Source organism: Artemia sp. Qi Xiang Cuo, chromosome 9, assembly GCF_049724085.1.
Source record: "Artemia sp. Qi Xiang Cuo chromosome 9, ASM4972408v1, whole genome shotgun sequence".
Classification (NCBI taxonomy): Eukaryota; Metazoa; Arthropoda; class Branchiopoda; order Anostraca; family Artemiidae; genus Artemia; species Artemia sp. Qi Xiang Cuo.
In genome coordinates this window covers 23,039,640-23,064,398 of record NC_142802.1, presented here as the reverse complement: position 1 = coordinate 23,064,398, position 24,759 = coordinate 23,039,640, and the positions used below count along the sequence as shown (strand labels likewise).

General features: G+C 34.8%; 1 protein-coding gene across 6 annotated transcripts in view; it reads left to right on the top strand.

Moving 5' to 3' along the window:
• LOC148948460 (uncharacterized) overlaps nt 1-24,759 on the top strand; it is a 521,750-nt gene that overhangs the window by 471,167 nt on the left and 25,824 nt on the right. For all 6 annotated transcript variants that reach the window (XM_089094386.1, XM_089094385.1, XM_089094390.1 and 3 more), the window contains 4 exons: nt 3,838-3,951; nt 11,631-11,705; nt 18,773-18,922; nt 23,959-24,073. In XM_089094386.1, the coding sequence (XP_088950512.1) occupies nt 3,838-3,951; nt 11,631-11,705; nt 18,773-18,922; nt 23,959-24,073 (454 nt within the window). The remainder of the gene's footprint in view (nt 1-3,837; nt 3,952-11,630; nt 11,706-18,772; nt 18,923-23,958; nt 24,074-24,759) is intronic.

Below are 24,759 nucleotides of genomic sequence, written 5' to 3'. Positions count from 1 at the left end.
TACTAATTTAATGATTGGGTACTAGCGGTCTCCTCCATTGTGCTATTCCATTTAAGACGGTGTTCTATTTGGATATTTGTCTCCGAACTAAATATGGAAAATATGGAAAATTGCCGAGATTACGAGAAAGTTAAATCAAGAGTTAACAACAGTGACAATAGCAAAAAATAAATTGCAGTACTGAGACAGGCAAAAAAAATTACGGCTAGATTAAAAATACAATAACAAACTATGCATTTTTAAGTAATTATTATTATGTGCCATTATTTTGTATATTCGACTTTCTGTTAAGTATAACATTGAAATGACCCGTATTTCTTTCTCTTTAATTGTCACTTGATTCGCTTGCTAGAAGATTCCTTTCGTCTTTGGTTTTGAATGTGTATGTTCAGGATCCGCACATGATTATAGAAATTTCTAGGCAATGCAACGTACGCAGTTTGGATATGTTGAATAGTTGGTTGTTTTTAAAGACGTTGACTAGTGCTCAGAAGATAGAGCTAGCAACCATAGGTCGTCGTTTTACATCAGAGCTATAGCAGTTATCAATGGAAAGTAAGTCTCCTAGATAAAAGAAATGATTCACCGGTTTGATCTGATCCCCAACGGATCAGTGGGCTCTTATAGTTTATCAGCTCCTGCCTGCAGTTCCTGTAGAGACTTGGCTAGCTCATTGTATATCACAAGGCAAGGCTGCTTATCAGCATTCCTTCTATTTAGTGTTGTGTCAATTGAATCAGTGATATTTCGGTATTTGGAATGAGGTTGAAGAGGTAGGGTGAAAAATGAAACCCTGGAGTACCCCCAATGTAGTTTTGAACTCTTTTGGCGACCCATCAGTCATTAGTATTTGGCATATCAACTGGTCATAGAGATCCTTGATGATTTGGGCAATTTCATAAGGGATTCTGTAGTGAAGGAGAATATGCCTGAGTTATTTCTGGAATATCAGGTCGAATGCCTGTCAGAAATCGGCGAATAGCTGATGGAGTTCTTGGTTGAATTATATGAATCATTCCAGGAGCTGTCAAATAACGAATATCTTGCCAATTGCGAATCAGACAGGGCGAAAGCTGGCCTGAAAGTTGTTGTATATGTTGGAGTAAGAATTCTGCCAAAACACGGGACAAGCAGCTCGTGAAGATAATTGGACAGTATTTTCTACATTTCTTCTTTTATTCCTTTTCCTCAAACAGGGACAATAGTGGTCCTGCCTTACCAACCGGGTAAGTGCCAGTTTCCAATACGATTGATAAGATATGGTATAGGTGAATTATATCATCCGATCCAACATTTTCCCAGAAGTAATTCCATTTGGGCCTGGGAATTTTTCTCGTTTTAGCGCTTCGATCATAATGTGAGTGTCACACTCAAGTGGGCTTTTAAGTTCTTGGTCTGGTATGACAGTATTTAAGGATCAGCACTGCTGGGGGGTTTCGTATTTGAATTGCTAGTCTCTTTTCTTCTTCTGCATGACCATAGACGTTTGTTTTTGTGACTCAGCTCGGGTAGTGTTCTGAAAAATACTCCATTGTGCTCTTTCCTGTGTAACAATTTGCAGGCTTCCCATTTATTTTGCAGATGGCTATATAGTGGCTTTCTGATCCATCCTCTGCTCTTCTATTAAGGAGCTGGCAAGTATCTCAGATTCAGGAGGTACGGTCTGACTTTTATGGAATATTCGCTTATCCTCTTATATCCTGATGATCAGTGACTCACTGCTTTTGGTGGGTGTTTTTTAGGAAGGTAAGTGTCAAGGAAGAGAGACTCATCAGTATATTTTGGAATTTTTCAGGGTTGGTGGAAATCCAGGTATGTCTTTTTTCAGGACACAACAGTAGGTTCAGCAAAACTTTTGGAATATTTGTTGTTTTGGTAATTTTATTATTCTTAGCTTGAACCTTGACATCAGGATAATGTGGTAAGAACCAAAGTTCGCCATAGGTAATGCCACTATGTCTAGTACAGAGAAATTCCGGCGCTTTGATAATAGCACATAGTAAATCATGTTTTGAGTTTTACCGTCTGGAAATCTCCAGGTTACCTTGCGTCGATATTATTGTTTAAAAATCGTGTTTACCACGAAGACCTGGTTTTCTGGGCCAAAGTCAAGAATTGTTTCCCTCCTGTTTTCAGTTGATCTGACCGAAAGTCCCACTACATTCGACCAGCCGTTACTATCAATACCGACTATAGCTTTGAAGCTCCCACTCGTAAGATTGATAATCGTTTGAGACTTCGATAAAACAGGTAAGAGTTTTTTGGCTGTTGGTGCTGCAAAAAATCTTAAGCCTTCATGATGAACTTCGTACTTAATGCCGGAGGGAAAGCGGGAGGTTCCAGAGATTTTTTTGTCACTCGGTTGGGGGAGGTGAGCCTTTGAGAAATCAACAACATCCCGTTTGTTTCTCTATAGATCTTTTACAATGAGGTCAATTTTTCTCGATTTGGCAGGTGTACATGTATTTGGCATGCCAAAGTGCAGTGTTTTTCCTGTCGGCACGGAACAACCGTGTGGAGATTCGCCCTTGGTAAAAGTCGTCCTAAGCCTTTGGTCGTCTTCTGTGTCTTCCGTTCTTCTGCAGTTATCTTCCTATAAGTAATAACCATTATGGGTTTCTGCTACAATATGCAATTTCTTCTAATACTTGGAAAAGGTTTGTAACTGACTGGACGAATTCACACGCCGATTGGTCCTGCACAATGTACATTCGAGGAGCCTTCTTACTCCTCCTCCTGTATTTATGACCCCCCGCTCCACTGCATGGGACCGGGGTCATAAATATTGAACCTGGGATGCCCCGTTTTCAATTATGAATCCCCAGAAACTGGGTCCATTTTGTTTCGTACCTCTTTCCCCGTGGAGTTACCATATATAACTCTAGTGCAATCCGCTATCTGTCGCGTTGAGAACTACATAGTGCTTTGGAGGAAGCCCTTGCCGAAAAGGCGACTCAATGAAAATCAAGGAAAACGAAATCAAGGAAAAATACACATAATCCATAAATCTTCGATTTTAGGTGACTATGATGTGGCTCGGTATTTAGTCATAATTAGCTAATTAGCTAAATTAGCCAAAACTGAAATTAGCAATCCGACGCAGCCCTGAAGTGTAAATGATAACTCACTTCTACATCTTGGGAATATAAGACAAAAAAATTCATAAAAGAATTTACTTGACTCAGGAGTGTACGTTGGAGTGTGGAGGCTTCGGCCAGCTATTCCTTCTGAAATTTTGATATTTTTGTACTTATCTAAATAACCATTTTTTTTTTTCATAATTGCTCCCCTCCAAAAAAGAAAGAAAAAAATGTGCTCGTACCTGACTGAATTGTTTACCAGTGTTCACTTTTGCTCAAAATTGAAAAAAAGTGGGTCTTGTTTAGTGAAACATACTCTTGTTAATATCCAATAATGATAACTTGCTGTCATGTATTCTCTGTAAGAAAAAAAAAGAAGAAAAAACAAGTAGTATCCAGCATAGAAGGAAGTTTCTCGGAACGTTATTGTCGTTATGATCTGAAAAGATGCATCAAATATCCAGAAAATATTATGGATGTATCAATATAAATAAAAAGTAGGAAATTCATGGTAATGGAGCGTAGCGCGTATTCCTTTTTCTCAGTTTCTATCAAATGTATTTTTTTTTGCCTTTTGTTTTCCAAATTCCTGATTTTTGGATAAGTAACAGGCTAGCGTGCAATGCGGCATGAAAACCTTCATATTTCAAAGGTCGATCCTAATCAAGTAATTGAAGTGAACAAGGACATTGTACCACTGTCACATATTGTTCACAAATAATACTATTGTTATAATGTTTGCACCTTTTCCTTTCAGGAGAAGGGTGAAAAGGGAAGACGGGGCAAACGCGGTCTTAAAGGACCTCACGGACCTGCTGGAACACCTGGATTAAATGGAAAAAAGGGAGATGTTGGGCTACCTGGATTTCCTGTAAGTTTCATCTTAATGTTTTTAGGCTTAGTTCTGTTTTGTTTTCTTCCTTTTGTTCCTTTTCTTTTAGTTAGCATCCAAGAAAACCTTTGAATATGAGGCAAAATGTGGTAAATTTACATTCTGTTCGTTTCTTTCGTTCGTTTCCTTTCTCCTTTTTGGTCTATGGTTTGTACCGATAAATTTAGAATTTAGCGACTTGTTATGCACTACGTGCGTCAAAAGGTTTGATTGTTTGATTGTTAAATTAAGCAAAAAAGTCAAAAGTCAAAGACGATACAGAATAAAAACGAAGAAAAGTATTTACTTTTTTCTATTTGATGTATCTAGGGGGGAAGATTTTTTTTGCTGTTTTTTTTAACCTTTATTTTTCACATGTGTGGTAGATGAAAGCCTAAATGATTTTTTATACCCCAAAGTGATTCCACCTGTGACTAAAATAAAATGCAATAACAGGTACAAATGTCAAAGAAAATAATGAACGTTAAAAAAGGCAACTTTCAAACAGTTCATGGCTACGAACTGTAAATAAGAAGTGACTCGGTTCAATAGTAACCAAACCTTTGAAAAACGGAGTTCTTGTAAAAATATTTACATCATAAGAACCACTTATATTCTGATTCTAAATCTATAAAATTCATTAGGTTTAATGTTACCCGTCAAAAGCTACGAGCTTGAGAAAATTTGCCTGGTTTTCAAAAAAGACGAGAAACATCCCCACAAAGTCAAGGAATCTTATTGAAGGAATCTTAAAGTCAAAAATAAGGAATCTTAAAAAGTCAAGGAATCTTAGTCAAGATCACACCATCAGATTTAGCATATCAGAAACCAGTATTGTCAAGCTCTCAATCTCCTATCTACAAAAACGTGGAATTCGGTTTTTTAGGAGGAAGATCACGGATGCGTGTTATTATTATTTTTTTATTTACTGTTTTTCCAGTGGGATCGCATAGAATCAGTGGTTCTAGAATATCTGAAGAGGTTCTATTCAAACGGAAATCAAAAGTTCTAGTGCCCTTTTTAACTGACCAAAATGATGATTTTTATGATATGATTTATGAACGGGTAACGTGTTACCAACTGCATTAGCAAGAACTTGACCCTCGTCATCAACTATTAGTTTTGGGCTGTCAATATCTTTAATCACTATCATCTCTGGTAATTTTACTCTGGTATATTCACCACTATGGAATTCGAATTTTTTGGCACTCCAAAGAAATTTAATCACTTATTGCCACGTCAACGATCGCATGCATTTCCAATGATGTCACCATTAGTGTTTGTCGTAGTTCAAATATTTGTCCATGTCAGTATTCGATGCTACGACAAATCTATCATATAGACACCTTCTTGATATATTTCATCATCTTTTTTTTTAAATATGGCGGTCAAAAGCTGGAGTGGGGCTCTGAGGGCCTGGATGGGAACTTGGGGCCCTGGAGGGGGGACCCAAACTCATGCGCAAGTCCGGTAATCAGTGTGCTCGGGACCATCTCATTATGAAAACAATACCTGGCCGGCTATAGTCATTACAATTTTCGGAACGGAAACAAGTGTCTTTGATTATAAAAAGAACCAGTGTGCTAGATAACGTTAGAGTAAAAAAAAGATCTATTCCAATTTTATCTTATAATCCATATCAAAACTTCTTTTAGTGGACATCTTGTAACTTCAAGCTCACTTCAACTATTGATAAGAATGCTCGGTAGATGGTCACGTCCACCCAAAAAAAACTTATTACACTCAAAGCACTTATTTCCTTTGTAGCCTTGCCGATGTGTTTACACGAAGGACTTTCAAAGACTAAAAGAAGTGATTTTGAATTATTTTAGCTATCTCCAGAACATTCCAGAATCTAGCCCATAAGTAGCTAAAAATAGATGAAAATAACATAATAGGTGAACTAAATGATGAACTAAAACAGAAAATAAGGAAATTATGGAAGGAATAGTAATGGAACAGCTTTTAGTCAATACAACAGGTTGTTTGAAAATATTTTTTGCATCTAGATAACATCTACCATATTCATCGCTCCCTGACTACAATCTTATCCTTGCTAAATCATTATAGCTCCTGGATTCCCGGCCATAGAGTCGTGTGGTGGGCATATGATGATGCATATTCCTTTACTATTTTAGTTAATTATTAGATTAATCTTTGATAAACCTATACATCTTTCGCTGTATCTACTTAGTCTATAACATGTATATTTCTGTCTCTTACTTCTTTTTTTTTTATTAACGCTTCCAAAGGGAATTGACGTAAGTTTCGTATCTTCTTTTTTCTTCATTAAATTACAATTTTACTAGGGTACATGTCTTTCAGTATGTATTTCAGCTAAACCATCTAGATTCACCAAAGAGGTGTTTAGCGCTGCATGATGATTATTTTGAATAGGTTTCCCATATGAATATGGATATTATTTTGAATAGGTTTGGCTATATGGATGTGGTTCAAAATAACCTTCAGGGGCTTGCCACTAAATTGATGATGGATAAGCCACTAAATTGATTTTAGGATAACTTTGTCCAGCTACTTTGAAGCTGAAAACATTAAGATTATTGATGGTTTTATCATCGCTTACGTTGAATGAAGCTATAGCAAAGCATGAGTTCAAGTTTTGTACTTGTTTGTGAAACTCTTTAGAGAGCAAGTGATATTCCATAACAGGCCAAACTGATTCATTTGGACATTATGGAGGTAGGAATGCAATTCGACCAAGCAGGCAGCAACCCTCAAATAATTTACCTTTGTTGGCTACTTTTCATACGGGAAAATGGAGGACTCCATAATGAATACATACAACGTTGATGGGTCCCAATGACTTGTAATTAACACTTGCGTAGTTTGCGGTATCGTTATTTATAACCGTATTGCGGTATATCGTTATTTGATACAAAACCAAATAAAAATAGAATTTTTATTTGGTTTTGTGCCACAGTTTGTTAGTGTTGAAGATTTTTATGGTGTTGTTCTTCTAGCGTAAAATGTCTTTCTTCTTCACCTTTATTTTTAACTCATTCTCATTCTAAGCCGTCTTGGCTAAGTTTACGTGCCTTGGGTTGAGAATTCTTTGTCCAAGGGGCAAGAGTTCGATTCCTGGCGTGGCCAGTTATTTGGTTTGGAACGGGGGTTAGTGGCGTGATACTGTAAGCTCAGCCAGAGTCGATCCAACTCTAAATGGGTTCCTGGAGAAATCTGTGGAATGTAGGCAGGAAGGGTGTGCGACAGCACAGGATGGCTGGCCCCCAGCCCCCACTGCACTTCCTGGCTGAAGGGTGACAAAGCGAAGATCAGCACCGCCGCTTTGGACCATAAGGGTCTAGTGCCGTCATACTTACTACTGCTACTACTTACTTGACACATTCTGATACTCGCTTTTGCGTGTCTGCTAACCCTACAATTCTTTGCTCTTCACTTTCATTTTTGACACGTTCTAATTCCCGCTGTTGTCTGTAATTCTTACTGCCACTTATCTTCTTACTACATATTTCTTTGTTCTTCCTGTCGTATATCTTCTAACCAAAGATTTCTATGTTCTTCATTTTCATTTTTAATTCGTCGTAATTATCGCTGCCACCTATGTTTTAGCAGCATATCTCTTTGTTCTTCAATTTTGTTGTTGACTCGTTGTAATTGTCGTTTTCGCAAGAATTCTAATTACATATTTCTTTTTCTTTTTTTTTTTTCGTTAATTATTGCTTAAGACATTTTTTCAGTGCCCCTTGCCTTAGCTGCTCAGATTGGTTTTGCCACTTTTAATGATCTAGGCTGTTCATTTCACCCTTGCACATCTCTCAGTTTGTTATCTCAGGTTTACATCTCTCAGGTTGTTATCTTTATCTTGTCTCAATTGATGGTCAAGTTTTTTCTTTTTGAGCTCACGTTTTTGTCCTCTTTTGTCCTTTTTATCCTCATTTTGAGTTTACGTCAATTTACGTTTTTTTCCTCTAGATATTTTGAAACTGTTGAAAATGCCTTTTAAAATTTGAATTACAAAATATAAATAAATGAATTTAAATGTTTCTAGGTTTTGCTCTAAAACTATTTGAAAATCTAATTTCCTTGCGTCTCTACTTTCAATCGACATAATTCCTAAACTATTTATTTTTTTCTGATTCATTGTTGATATCAGATAGTTTTTTATTGGTTTCAGTCTGGAAAATGATCTCTCTCCAAAAGCAACGCTTACTGGAACTGTTAAAAATATTTCAAAATTTCAAAAAAAAATCATTTTGATGGCAGCACGGGGCCCTTTCGAACGCGGCGCTCGATTGGGCCCAATCGTCCTTAATCCGGCCCTGTCCCAGCTCGTCACAATCAACACGAGTTAAGTTTACTTTTAAAACAATTTGACACTTTGAGGAACTATTGGAAAGAATATAAGTTTTCCTCAAAAAAGTCTTGACAAATTCATTATAAAAGTTAAAAGTTATCTATCAAGAACCTTCATCGTAATCAATCCATATTGCATTATTTCTGAAAGTTGTTGTTGGACAAACGTTTCTTATAAAAAAAATGGGGAATTTTGACTGCATATTGGTTAATTTATGAATACATTGAGGATAATTATTTATATTTTCCCAAATATTTTCATTGAATTTTTTTCCAATTTTTGAAATTTCTTGATGTCAATTAGAAGACTCAAAGTTTGAAGTATTTTCCCTGTTCGAAGTTATTACTCGTTTTTTTCATTCATTACCTCCACTTGAAAAAAATAGGTGGGGAGCCTCTTCTAACGCTCGATTTTTGAAAGATATGGGTAATAGTACGAAATATTCAGGCTATTGAGTTCGTTTCAGCATAAAACCCTTGACTTTTTTCCTGATTAAATAAAAAAAACAAGTTTTTTTAACTGAAAGTAAGGAACGACGTTAAAACTTAAAACGAACAGAAATTATTCCGTATATGAAGGGGGCTGTCCCCTCCTCAACGCCTCGCTCTTTACGCTAAAGTTTTTTTTATTGTCTAAAAAAATAGAGTTGTGAGAAAGTCAAACTTTAGCGTAAAGAGCGAGGCGTTGAGGAGGGGACAGCCCCTTCATATACGGAATAATTTCTGTTCGTTTTAAGTTTTAACGTCGTTCCTTACTTTCAGTTAAAAAAACTTGTTTTTTTATTTAATTTTTGAACGTTTTTGAATTAATGCAGGTTTTGATTTTGGCTCACCGTACATGAATAATTAAAACAAAATTTGCATATTATATTTGGTTAAATGGCTTTCTCGAAACTTGTTTAATTTTATTTACGAACGTTTTTATTAGTAATAAATATACGTAACTTAGAATTAACTTACGTAACGAACTTCTATATTCATAAATTTTTAACACGTATATTAGGGGGTTCGCCCCCTAGTCAATACCCTGCTCTTTAAACTATAGTTCGAATTTTTTTTCCAGTTCTTTAAAAATGACCTCTTAATCACAATCAGTTGATCAGTTGAAAAACTTGTTTTTTTTTTATTTAATTCCTGATCTTTTTCTTTAATAATGCTGGGAAATCCGGCGCCCCCTTCGTAGCCGTGCCCCTGGCCCCGGGCCAACTTCCTTCATGGAATGTTCCTTCCATATAGCCCCCGACCCGCTTCTTCCCCCACCTACCAGAAAAAATCTCCTCTGAAAAAGTCTGTATACTTCCCAATAACCAACACTATATGTTAACATTGAATAAAGTTCATAACTTTCAGCCCTCCCCCTGGGGACTTTGGGGGATCAAGTCATCCTAAAAGACATTTTTATAATATTTTTGACCATGCTGAACAAAATAGCTATCTCATAATTTTGATCGGGTGAATTTGGGAAAAAAATGAGAGTGGGAGGGGGCCTATTTGCCCTCCATTTTTTTGGTCGATTAAAAAGGGCACTAGAACTTTTAATTTCAGTTCCAATGAGCCCTCCCACGATATTCTAGTACCACTGGGTCGATACGATCACCCCTGGGGAAAAAAACAACAAACAAACAAACAAACAAACAAACAAACAAATAAACACGCATCCGTGATCTTTCTTCTGGCAAAAAATGCAAAAATCCACATTTTTGTAGATAGGAGCTTGAAACCTCTACAGTTGGGTTCTCTGATACGCTGAATATGATGGTGTGACTTTCATTAAGGTTCTCTAACTTTTAGGGGGTCTTTCACCCTTTTTTCGAAAATGAGGCAAATTTCATCAGGTTCATAACTTTTTATTGGTAGAATTAAACTTGATGAAACTTATATATTTGAAATTAGCATTAAAATTTGATTCTTTTGATGTATCTATTGGTATCAAAAACCCGTTTTCTAGAGTTTCGGTTACCATTGAGCCGGGTCGCTCCTTACTTACAGTTCGTTACCACGAACTGTTTGACTATTTGCATAGATAGATAGATATTTATTGCAATAAAAACTGCTTTGGGCTATGGCAAAATAAAGAAAAAATACTCAAAATAATAGCACATATAATAACACACATAGCAAATAATAGTACATAATAACAACAATGCAAAATTACAAAACAATACAAAAACATAATAAAGTACATATTACCATTAATCTAACATACATAATTACACAATATATTGCGCACATAATAGATTTAGATAGAAAGATAAATATTTAATGCTCTAAAGCAATAAGGACCATGGCCACAAAAAAAAAAAAAAAAAAACACAGCTTACATACATTCAACATTAATTTAAGCACTCATCCCCCCTTACAAAAATCTCTCTCTATGTGTCATTCCTGTTTTTAATATTTTTCAATCTTTGTTATTGTCCCCTAATCTTTAGATCCCATTATTGAAACCAACCACTCACTTGTCCCCACGTTACCAGGAAACAATTCCCTCCTTAAATCCATTTATTCGGGACAAAGGGCCATGAAGTGAAGTAGACCCCAGCCATATCCTCCACACATTGGGCTTGAGTAAGGACCACTCATTACCCTTATCCTCCCTAAATATTTCCTCATTTCTCAAAGTGCTAGAAAATTACCCCTCCCTGATATATACCACTTAATTTCTTCACTATTTAAACCCGCTTTAAAATAAATATCACCTCTCCAGACTTCTTTCCATTGCCAGTAAACGCCAAGGGACGGCGAGGCTGAGACTTCACACTGCCATTTCTGAATCTCCTGATCCTCCAACTCACCATTTACTAATTTTGCTACATTTCCACTTCCAGTCTTGTCCCTTCCTTTCATTCCAAACTCCTGATAACTCACAACTATTTAAAATTGATCTCACTTGGGAAGCAATATTAAAAGAAATCTCGAAACAGCCCTTACTGCATATACACGTTAATAATAGGAACCATGTGTATTTTTTATCGATTCGAATTAAAAAAATTTGATGTTATAGCAAAAATGAACTATCCATTTGTTTATATATTATGTCTAGAAAAGAGAAAAAAAAACTTGGGCTGTATTTAATTAGTAATCTTCATTGATAGCTGTGTGGACTGTGAAAGCAAACTGGCAAAATCATAACCACATTTATGTTAATGAATAATATTTAGATGAAGTATCTTTAAATTTACTTTTCATGCATAATATGAAACAATAATATAGACAATAAATTTTTATCAGTTATGTTTCTTTTGTCAATTTGGTCAGTGATTTCTTATGAAATGATCCCCGAGTAGCTCCATAAACCAACGTATGAAAATTAGCCATTCAAATATTCTCCTTATTAATTTTAGGGACGACCTGGGACACCTGGTTATGCAGGACCGAAGGGAGAAAAGGGCGATCCTGGTTCAGGGAGCAGAGGAAGTGTAAGTTAACTTTTGATATTATTTATAAGATACTCACTACTACTACTACTAGCAACTTATTGCAGCACCAAGCCGCCTGAAGCCATCACAGATGCGTACGCTTCTTTTCCATCCCAATCTGTTCCAAACATCCCTCTTTACATCCTCCCAAAACGTCCCAATTTCCAGTAAATCCCTCATTACTACCCCATTCAGGGGTAACCTGCGTTCCATTTGGCCCTAGATGGATGACCAAATAAGACAATCTTTGGTGACCTTGCATCTGTCACCTTTCATCCCCAGAATGTGTACTAGCAATCTCAAGCTTAGAGTGAGATAGAACTGTACTTTTCGTACTCTTTGAATACAATCAGTCGAACGGGTGCCCATAAGAATCCGTAGACAATTCATCTGGAAAACATTGTTTTCCGTGATAGAAACGCCCATGTTTCAACTTAACCACTGCCAATCACCGTAGCTTCTGATACTAAATCTTGGTTCGCAGACTTATCTTCCTATTCTTCCTAACTTTTTTTAACTGTAAAAATACCTTGAGCTTTGGCTGTCCTACTTTTAACATCTTCACTACTCCGACCATCTTTACTAATAATACTACCTAGTTAAGTGAAGCTATCCACTTGATCGATTTTCTAGCTACCCAACATAAGTCCTTCACCTACACTTATTCCCGTTCTAAACGACTTAGTCTTCTTAACTTTAATTTTTCAAGCCTGTTCTTGCACCAAGAGCTCTTAAAACCTCCAAAAGATCATTCATTTTGCTAAAATTTTCATCTAGAGCTTAAATCAACAGCATAATGGGAGAATTTTACTTTACCCCTTGATTCCATGCTCTACCATAGCCTTTGACATGTTCCTTAGGACAAAGTCCATCTAAATGCTCCATATAAATGGTGATAGAACGCAATCATGCTTAACTCCTGATTCAATACGAAACCAGCTACTAACCTCATTTCCCACCTCAACCGCAGCAATGGTATTTTCATACACATCACTAATCACTTTGATGTATTTATCTGGTATACAATACAAAGATAGGATCTTCGCTAAAGCTCGTCTATGGGCTGAATCAAACAATTGCTTATAATCTATAAACGTGAGGACTAAAGGGGTCTGATTAATCAGGCACTTCTCAATTATTAATCTAAGAGTAAGAATGTTATCTCTAAGTCTAAAAATACGGTCGTACTAAGCAATTTGCTTCCTATAGAAACCAAGCTAATGCTTCTATAATTACCGCACTCACTCTTATTATCTTCTTATAGAGGGGTTTAATTAAAATTTTCCAAAAATCGCTAGGTACTTCTCCTTCTTCAAAATCGTATTCAAAATATTCAGTAATTTATCTCTAATTTCGCAACTACCATATTTAAAGAATTCATTAACCGTACTATCAGCACGAGGGGCCTTATTGTTTTTTTATCCTTTTAGGGCTGTCTCTAATTCTTCTTCACAAAATAAATATTCCCTCGCTTCCAAAGTGTCACAAACTTTTCATTCTTTTTCATATCATTTCCTATAACTTCATCACAGTTTAACAAATTCTCAAAAGTTTCCACCCACCTCTCTGTAACTCTTTCCCTACCACTTATTGTGGCCCTGTTCCTATCTTTAACTGGGACAAGTTCAGAATGACCATTTCCTCTTAGTCCTTGACATGCCAATGCGATGTTTATATTTATTTGATGAGGAATATTTATGTGGATGTGGAATATTTTGATATTTATTTTAGTTGTTGAATTCATATGTTATCCCCTGTCTAGCTTGTCATTCTGGGAATTATTAAGGTGGGCGACTGGATTTTTTAATTTTTATTTTGTTTATATATTTTTTTTTGTTGGTATTTTTTTTCTTCCCTGTTCTTTCCCGGCCATGGATCCTTATGGGGGAAATTTTGTTTATGTAGTTTTTTGTTTATGATTTTTATTGTTAAATAAAGAATTCACTCACTCAGTGAGTGAGTGAATTCTTAATTCTTTGTTACGCTTCGCGTAACACGCGGGTCGTCGATGACGTAACGTAAAGTACTATCTATGAAAATTTTGCATAGGACATTTTCATTCACTTTCTTTCTCCATTCTTTTGTTTTTCTTTCTCTTCTAATACAGTACATTACTCCTGACAGTACTTGAAGAAATTGTTCGGAGTAACATATATTACAACAGAAACATTTTGCTACAGGCCAACAAAAGTCGTTGTTTTTCGGCCACTTACGACCATTTATAAACTTGGCAAACTTTGGAAAACTTTTTCAAACTCAAAACGAGCAGAAATTAACATGAGTAGGGCTCAAAACCCCTATGCCTTCCCAAGGCCAGAACATAACTTGCACTTTACTGGAAAAATATAAATGTTTTTACTTTTATAAATAATTCTATTTGATTATAATAAATCTATTATAATCAATTAAAGACTTTTATAATAAATCTATTTGATTAACATTTTGATTACTAAATATCAGTATATGTATATTAAACTGACAATGCACATTCATTTCTATTTTTTTCATTAAAGTGAAAATTATGTTCTGGCCTTGGGAAGGCATATGGGTTTTGAGCCCTACTCATGTTAATTTATGCTCGTTTTGAGTTTGACTCGGTTATTTATTGTAATTTCTGCTCGTTTTGGGTTTCATTTATTTATCGATGCGGATTTGTGGTAGTTTCACGCTTGGTAGATTATTTGATTTTATTTTTGCTCATTTTTGGTTTAAAGGAGTTCTTTACTTTTTCATGAAAAACTTATTTTTTGGAAAAAGTTTTTTTAATTAATTTCTGTTCCCTTTATATTGACATAGTCTTTTCAGGGAAAAAGAAAATAATAATTTAATTTTTTTTTCTTTTTTTAAGACTTTATAGTTTGGCCTGCTATTTGTCTGCCGGAGAAAAATTTCGGTATCGCCTCCTTCTCTCACTGTAAAATTCTAAAACCTACTGCCTCATTGGCGCTTTACTGAAAACTATATGCGGCTTAAAAAGTCTTTAAAAGTATAAAGAGCATCAAATTAAGTGTTTTATATATAATAATATTAATTGTTAAAATATACATCTGTTCAAGTATTTGTTTCATTCTAAATTTTTTTTTATTTTAGATACTGGAAGAAGTGGAAAAGATAATAATTGTAATATAGTTCGTTTTCAGGGAAGCGCCAGTAACGCAGTAGGCTTTTGGTTTTTATTTACAGTTAAGGAAGGGGGTAGTACCCAAATTTTTGTTTGTAGTGAAACTATATTCGTCTTGAAAAATTTTAGAAAGAACTAATAAATTAAACTGAATATTTGATGTATAATGACATTAATTGCTGAAAGCTCATCAGTTCAAAATTTTATATTAATATCTATTGTATGTTTGTTTGCATTGATTGTTTATTTAATTTCTGTTCGTTTTAAGTTTCATTTATGCTTCAATAGCAAAATATTTTTTTCCGTTTTAAGCCTGATTTTCATATTCAATTTAAGCATTACTCACTTTAAGATTTATTTATTCATTTATATTATTACTTGCTGTATGTTTTTTCCTATGATTGTTTATTTAATTTCTGTTCGTTTTGGGTTTCGTTCATTCTGTACTAGTAATTTCTGGTCGTTTTGAGTTTGAATTTTAGCATGTATTTGTATTTGCTGAGCTTAAGTTTAAAATAGACTTTACTTTTATTTTAAAAAATTATTTTTCTGAAAGTTTTTTTTAATTAATATGAAAAAAGGAAAATAGATGACTGCTTGTCTGTCTCTTGTCTTGACTATGCCTAACAGATCAGGGTGAAATAAAATATTTGTAGATGAAAGAATACAACTATAGGTACAAAAATACTGAATTGTACCACATTGTACCATAATTTTGTAAAATGTACCATATTTTGTGGGTTTGTACTAAATTGTACCAGTAGAGGTGAAAAGTACCAAAATGGTACAATTGTACCACGTTTGGCATCACTGTCACTCACTCATAAAAATAAAGAACTCGCTCTGCCGTCTGGCTGCATCTTCTGGATTTTCTGTATTTTTACCGTTGAGCTCCACTTCATACCTCTTGCATTTCGCTTTCCAGAACTAAGTGAATTGCTAAAATATTTCTTTAATCAGAGGAACAATCCGAAAAAAACTGCTTCATCTATTGATTAATTAAAAAAAATTTTACGAAAAAAAAAATTTTTAAGAAAAGAAAAGAGTCGCATCAAACTAGAAATGGTCAATAAGAAGTCAAAGAAATAGTCAATAAGAAGTGTTGAATAATAAGAAATGGTCAATAAGAAGTCAAACTTAAAAAAAGATACAATATTTTGATACAATATTTTGAATGAATTGAAACCTAAGTCGAACAGAAATTGAAATTTAAAGTTGCATCAGAATTAAATAAAGGATACTGCTACGGGTAAATAAATGATATTTGAAACAAAAATGAAATTAAAATGAAGAATCAGTTCAAACATAAAATCATGAAATCAGTCAAGACGACTGGATAGTCAAAAACATTTCTTAGAATTTTCACATTAAAGATATAGAAAATAAATACCCAAATAAAACTTTTAAATTATAATTTTTGAAATGATCTGTTTAGTTTGTTATAAATCACCGATTTACATTTTACACACTTGAAAGGAAATGTGTTTAAAAGGAAAAAAAAATATAGAAAACAAATGAAAAAATGTATGAATGTTAGATGCTATATGTTTTTATTTGATCGTTTGATTTTCTTTTATTTACTTTGGTTCTTTTTTATAATTGCTGCGTCCTTTGCTTTTTTTTGTCTTTATGGTATGACGGGTTGCCAAATTCCTTTTAGTTGTACAGAAAACCAACTTTTAAATAATATATTGGTTTATATCTTAACTAGCCGGTGTGTGGAAAGTCATTTACTCTTGATTTATGTATAATTTAGAGTTCTTATTTTTTTTTTTTTAGTTTTACTGATAATTGTCTCGCATTAGACTACAATTTGCTACTATTTCCGTCGTTCTTCTAGTGTAAATGTTCGTTTTTTGTGTGTATTGCTATTTTTATTCTAGCGCCACCAGCGCCAGCATTTGTGCCACTAATGTAGGCATCGCAGTCCATGGTCTTTCGCGGACTATTTGTGACGGACCATAGACTTCTACAAGTTCTGTGTTCACCGGTATTTGTGCTGTAGGGTGGCCATAGCTATGACCGGTACGGCTACTACAAGTATACTATCTGTGGACTGCAAGTACCACAGTATTTGGCCCACGGTGCCACAAGCCCATAATCCTCCTTCCCAAAGCCTCATCATCCCTTTGGAATAATATCTCAAAATAGTATGGGACTTCTTTCCTATGCTCCAAAAACTCTTTACTTTAAGACTCTTTCTTTACTCTTTACTCTTTATGTTTTTGTTTAAATATGAGCGCGAATTATTGCCACAATGTTTTGGTCAAATGTTTGTGGCTGGATGTGCTGTCCATGAATACTCAACCAGAACAGCATCCCAGATAAGACAACCTCAGACTTCAACCCAAATATCATTCTTCCCCATTCGTCATGCGGGACCAGGGTTTTATAATAGTTTACCAAATGAATTATTAGTTGAAGAAAATATTGCTAGTTTTATGAGTAGGTTAAAATCTCTGTGTTTTGATGAGTATAATATATCTTAGCGATTTTCTCTTGAGTGGTCTCTCAGTTGTATTTTGGTTATTTTATATTGTGGCTGAGTGAGGGTGGTAGTGAGAGAACGGTGATAAGTAGTTATAGTTTTTTGTTGTTTTTTTTAGGAGTTGCACTAAGTTGAAGGATGTTGTACCGGGCTTTTTTTTCTCTTTTCTTTTTTATTTATTTATTGTTTTACGTTGTTGATAGCGATGTATATATCAGGTTTTTTTTGAAGAGTATAGCCTAAACAAGTTTGCTTCTGGTGGTTGATTTATTTATTTGTTTGATTTAAATAAAAACCCTTATTATTATTATTATTAAAAAATTACTCTCTCTCTAGAGAGACACCGATGAAAAAACTCTCTCTCGATGAAAAAATTGTGGAAACGTGGAATTAATAATGGAAATGAAAAAACGAATTAGGGAAATTTGAAAATGATTGAAATTCTTTGACAGTGTGTAGTCGATCTGTTCTCCACGAGCAATTTAGAAAAAAAAATGATATTCTTGAATTTTGAAGACTTGGTTTGTCAAATTAGCTAATTGAATAACTGACAAAGGAAGCCTATGTAGAAAAGTGAAAAAAAATCTTAGTATTTAAAGATCAGGTTCACATAACGTACTCTACTGAAAAATGAATTCTGACCCATCTCCAGAATTGAGTGGTCCCTACTCAAAGAGTGGGTCTTGCCAGAAGCGCGCGGAGGTAATGCTCAATATAGTCCAGCTAATCATAAACATCAAGGGGAAGTCACCACCAGACCGTCTATTTTTAAGTTAACTAATTAGCGAGACCACGGGAATTTACCTGGGAAAATCCAGAAGGCAAATTACATGGTACTTAAGAGGGGAGTGGTAAAACAGATTCCCAAAGTTGGCATGAATTTATCTTACAAAAAACCATATTTATCTGATAATTAGGGCAAAGGGCCCAAACAATTGTCTTATTTTCCTTATTTTTATCCCCATTTATGCTCCGTCCTTTTCGAGTTTTTGTAGATGAGTTATCAAATAGATAAGTAGGTCAACATTTACTGCATATTAAACAAATGAAACTAGTTTGATTGTTTAAAATACAGTGACAATAATTCATAAAAGCCTCAGCAATTTTGGACTTTCTGAGGTTATAGCGATATAGGAGAACCTGTTTAAAATATGTTTTGTTTTCAGTAAACCACAAATGACACACTAGTTACAAGAAATAGCGTCTTATCAATAGCTATTAGCTCTAAGATGGATCCGTTCCAGCAGTTTATGGAGGTGAAATCTTGCATAATTTCTCTAGATCGGGGGCGTCAAAATATGGCCCACGGTCCGTTTTAGCTCCGTAGGCATGTCCCTAGTTCGTAAAGTACGAAATTTTAGGAGTGAAGATTGGTATTTTTATTTGGTCACATTCGATGTTTAAATCTCTAAGGCTTTGATTTTTTTTTCAGTGCTTTTAATCACTGTTTTATTCTAGGGACAGAAAGGGGAAAAGGGTGACAAAGGTTCAGATGGAAGACCTGGCGAACCTGGACCAGTTGGACCAGCTGGTCCTCCTGGTTCTGTAACTGCTGCTGGGGATCGATTTATCCCAGTTCCAGGGCCACCAGGTCCTCCTGGTCCTCCGGTAAGTTTTTTCCTTCTTACGTAAATTGAAGACATGTCTATTTTTCAGTTAGTGAATTAGTCAAAACTTTGACAAATTTACCTCGAGGTGTACCTAAATTGACGATAAATAAAAGTTCAAATATCCTATATCATATAGGGATAAAATCCTTTTAATAGACAGTGATGATGATAACAGTGAAGAAATTCACAAAATACCAGACATTTCGGCCACATATGCAGTGACCATATGCAGATTTTTACTACTGATGACGGTCACTGCATATGTGACCGGAATATCTGGTATTTTTGCGATTATCTACGTTCCTGAATTGGAAATTAGAATGCCTAAAAAGTCGCAATTTCGATACTCCGGTGTGGAGGAAATGTTCAGTATTTCCCCTTCGAGTGCCTCTAAATAGAAAAAAAATTAAATATAAAAAACAAGTTTTTTTTTAACTGAAAGTAAGGAGCGACGTTAAAACTTAAAACGAACAGAAATTATTCCGTATATGAAAGGGGCTGTCCCCTCTTCAACGCTTCGCTCTTCACGCTAAAGTTCTTTATTGTTTAAAAAAAAATAGAGTTGTGAGAAAGTCAAACTTTACCGTAAAGAGCGAGGTGTTGAGGAAGGGACAGCCCCTTTCATATACGGAATAATTTCTGTTCGTTTTAAGTTTTAACGTCGCTTCTTATTTTCAGTTAAAAAAAACTTGTTTTTTTATTTAATTTTTGAAAGTTTTTGAATTAATGCAGGTTTTTATTTTGGCTCAACGTACATGAATAACTAAAACAAAATTTGGATATTAATTTTACTTTTATTTGGTTAAATGGCTTTTTCGAAAGTTGTTTAATTTTATTTACAAACGTTTTATTAGTAATAAATATACGTAACTTACGAATTAACTTACGTAACGAACTTCCATATCCATATCTTTTTAATACGTATATTAGGGGGTTCGCCCCCTAGTCAATACCTCACTCTTTACGCTAAAATTCGAATTTTGTTCTAATTCCTTTAAAAATGAACCCTTAATCACAGAGGCCGTTAATTAGAATAAATAGCTCTTATGAAAGTACTAAAAAATCTTTGGCTTAAAGAGCGAGGTATTGACTAGGGGGCGAACCCAAGCATATACGTAATATTTTCTGTTCGTTTTAAGTTTTTATGTTGCTCGTTTGGCCCTAGACGGTTGGCCGACAGTGACAATCTTTGACAATCTGTCACCCTACATCCGTAGAAGGTCGCATAGTTATCTCAACCTTTCTCTCATTATAGCCCTAGAAAGCAGGATTGAACAACATTTTTCATACAGCTTACTGTTTGAGATACAGTCAGTCAGTCGGGTACCCAAAACAGGCCGTAGGCAGTTTCTCTGGAATGCTTCTAGCAAATCCCCCTTCGTTTTTAGGATGCTTGACTACTATCATCCCTGTAGCTTCCAATATTCTAATCTTTGTTTGCAGAATTGTGTTCCTATTCTTCCTAACTTTTTTTCAAAAAGCACCCTGGACCTTGGCTATTCCACCTCACACCTTCTTAACTGCACCGACCGTCTTTACTAATACTTAATAATTAAAAAAAAAGTTTTTTTTTAACTGAAAGTAAGGAGCAACATTAAAACTTAAAATGAACAGAAATTATTCCGTATATGAAAGGGGCTGTCCCCTCCTCAACGCCTCGCTCTTTGCGCTAAAGTTTTTTATTGCTTAAAAAAAAAACTTGCTAGACAGAGTCAAACTTTAGCGTAAAGAGCGAGGCGTTGAGGAAGGGACAGCCCCTTTCATATACGGAATAATCTCTGTTCGTTTTAAGTTTTAATATTGCTCCTTATTTTCAGTTAATAAAACTTTTTTTTTGTTTAATTTTTGAACGTTTTTGAATTAATGCAGGTTTTGATTTTGGCTCACCGTACATAGATAATTAAAACGAACTTTATATATTACTTTTACGTTTTTTTTTTGGTTAAATGGCTTCCTCGAAAGTTGTTCAATTTTATTTACGAAAGTTCTTATTAGTAATAAATATACGTAACTTACGAATTAACTTACGTAACGAACTTCTATATTCATACATTTTTAATACGTATATTAGGGGATTTGCCCCCTAGTCAATACCTAGCTCTTTACGCTAAAGTTCAAATTTTGCTCCAATTCTTTAAGAGTGACCCCTTAATCACAGAGGCCGTTAATTAGAATAAATAGCTCTTATGAAAGTACAAAAAAAAAAATTAGCGTAAAGAGCGAGGTATTGAATAGGGAGCGAACCCAATCATATACGTAATTCTTTCTGTTCGTTTTAAGTTTTGATGTTGCTCCTTACTTTCAGTTGAAAAACTTTTTTTTTATTTAATTGCTGATCGTTTATTAAATAATGCTGGGAAATCCAGCACCCCCTTCATAGCAATGTCCCTTCCCCCATGAAAACTTTCCCATGGAAAGATCCTCCCACATAACTCCGACCCCCCCCCCCACTACCATAAAAAATATCCCTGAAAACGTCTGTTTACTTCCCAATAACCAATACTATATGTCAACATTGGGTAAAGTTCATAGCTTTCAGCCCTCCGCCCGAGGACTTTGGGGAATTAAGTCATCCTAAAAAAGATATTATTATATTTTCGACCATGGAACAAAATGGCTATCTCAAGATTTTGATAGGGTGACTTTGGGGAACAAATGAGCGTGGTAGGGGGCCTAGGTGGCCTCCATTTTTTGGTCACTTAAAATGGGCGCTAGAATTTTTTATTTCGAAAGAGCCTTCGAATGAGCCCTCCCACGATCTTCTAGGACCACTGGGTCAATACGATCATCCCTGGGGGGAAAAAACAAAAAACAAAAAAACAAAAAAACACGCATCTGTGATCTTTCTTCAGGCAAAAAATACCAAATTCCACATTTTTGCAGATAGGAGCTTGAAACTTCTATAATAGGGTTCTCTGATACGCTGAATCTGATGGTGATGTTTTCATTAAGGTTCTATATTTTTTAGAGGGTGTTTCCCCCTTTTTTTGAAAATCAAGCAAATTTTCTCAGGCGCGTCACTTTATATGGGTAAAACTTGATGACTAAACTTGATGAAACTTATATATTTGAAATCAGCATTAAAATCTGATTCTTTTGATTTATCTATTGGTATCAAAATTCCTTTTTTTAGAGTCTCGGTTACTATTTAGAGTTTCGGTAGCCGGGTCGCTCCTTACTTCCAGTTCGTTACCACCAACTGTTTGATACTGCCTAAGTAACTGAAGCTATCCACTTGATTGATCTTCTTGTTACCCAGTATCACCTTCTCTCCTTCACTTATTCCTAGTCTTAGTGACTTGGTCTTCTTAACATTAATTTTCAAACCTATTCTTGCACCCCGAGCTGACAAACCTCTAAAATTTCATTCGTTTTGCTAACTTTTTCATCTAGGATCCTTAAATCATCAGAGTAACCAAAGTCTATGAGATTTTTACTTCCCCATTTGATTCCTTGCTCTCCCAATGCCTTTGCTGTGCTCCTTAGAACAAAGTGGATCAAAATGTTCCATATTCACATTCATTCTTCTCACCTTTCTTATATGTTGGTTTAATTAGTGTTTCTATTATCGCTAGGTATTTCCCCTCTTTTAAAAATCATATCCATAATCTTTAGTAATTTATCTCTAACCTCATAACCACCATATTAAAAAAAAAAAAAACATTTATCACACTATCAGCACATGGAGCCTTATTGTTTTTTAATCCGTTTAGTGCTGTCACTAATTCTTCCTAACAAAATAAATCTTCCTTCACATCCAAATTATATCCTTATCTATTGTCCATAAATTTCTGCAAACAAGTTCTTTATTGAGATTGAATGGAGTTGATTTGGATGAGGATGGAGTTAAACAGGGATTGAGTTGAAAATGGGTTGATTTGCAGATTAGTTGAGCTGAATGGGGAGGGGTTGTAAAGAATGGGGTTTAGTTGAAGAGGGCTGCATTCACATGGAGTTTTGTTTTCACGGGGTTGAACTAAATGACGGTTGACATGAAGGAATGTGTAGTTGCAAAGATCTTTTAGGAGGGGGCTAAGTTACCAGCTCCCCCCTTGGTGCCGAACGCGAGGAATAACCCCTTGTTCAGGTCGTAAGTAAGTAGAGAGACATTTGAGGTTTAATTTTCATATCTCTCCTAATTAGATACTTTTACTAGGATCGTACAGAGACATAGTTCCTCCTCTAAAGACACATGGTTATAGCGAATTAGTTTTTATGTTTGGCCTGTTTCTCCTCTAAAAAATTTATGCAAATCCTTTCTAAGCCTGGGGCTTAAGTAAAAGAAAACTTCAAACAAAAATATACCTCATTAATATAAATAATTTCTGAGACCACATTGGCTAAGCATGACGAAACGAAAAAATTAACCTTTAATAAAACTTTACATAAAATAAAGTTGAAATATCATTCAGTATCGTATTTCTTATTCAGTTACCCTTTCACCGTTACCTAGAAGGATCTTCTTCTAGTTTTAGTGTTTTCTTTAAGGTTGGGTTTTTATATTGTTCTTCAGAATTTTATCTTTATATATATTCTGCACTGCGGATGGTCAAGCGGAGGTCTTGATCGAAACATTTGCATAGATCTCTTCTATTTTTCACTGGCTGTAATTATTCTCGTTTTCTCTTCTTTATATTTTTTTCATTACCTTATTAATAATATGAACAGGCCCACTGATATTTGCTGCTCTTGCCCGCTACATTCATTCCTCCACGCCCCAAAGGTGAGAAATGCATTGTCCTTTTTTTAAGTGTCTTTTTTAAGACTGTCCAATTTTAAGTGTCTCCATCTCGTATCTTAGACAGTCAGCTAGAACAGATGAAACTGCCTATAAAGTAACATGAGGCAATATACTTACAGTAAAATTTCGAAATAACTCATTTCAAAAATCCCATAGAAAAGGAATACTACAAGCCTACATTATATATATAAATTGATTTACGTTATGCTTGCAGGTTCATATGCCTAAAATTCCTTAACGTTTTCATGTTAGATAGAAATGCTTCTTAATACTTTTTTTTCTCCATTCAAAAGGGCCAACTTGGGCTAAACGGTCCTCCTGGACCTAAAGGTGAGCCTGGATTGGATGGAATTGGAATTCAAGGCCCTCCTGGACCTCCAGGCCCCTCAGGGAGCTCAAACAGACAAGGTATGCATTGATCTTTATTTTATAGGTAGGTCCAATCTGTCATAGTTCAAACTGCTTCCTACATTATTTTAATAACTTTATTTTATTTTGCTTTTAGCATTTCAATTTCGTACTTTTTAATATCTGTCTCAACTACGCTTGTTTTAAAAGTAATGGGATTGAGAAAACCATATAAAACCTTTAGGAAATATTACTACAACATAGGGATTTTTCTAAACACAACTAACTAATCTTACCATACCAAATAGAAAATGTCCATAGGTTCTCACAAATTTTGTAAACAATATGAATTTTAGTAAGAGTGCTGAAACTTTTACACCAAATGCGAGACTACATTTAAAGCTAATGAATATAAATTATATAGATTGGATAAATGGATAAATGAATTCTACGATTATTTAATTATCTTTTTCTGTTCACCAATTCAACGTATTTTTTTATTAATCTGGAGGTTGTACAATGTCCAGTTCAAAATTTTACGTCATATGTTCTTTTTTATAATTGTTCTGAACATGTTGAATTCTTGGGTATTTTAACTGATTTTTTAATTAGACACTAAATTGTTGAATTAGAAGCTTTCTGGAGAAAAAACTTTAGTTTTTGAAGCAAATAAAAAATGATAAGATAATGTGTCCATATTTATTTCTAAAGCATGAATTGTATTTGATTGATGAGTACTTTTTTGA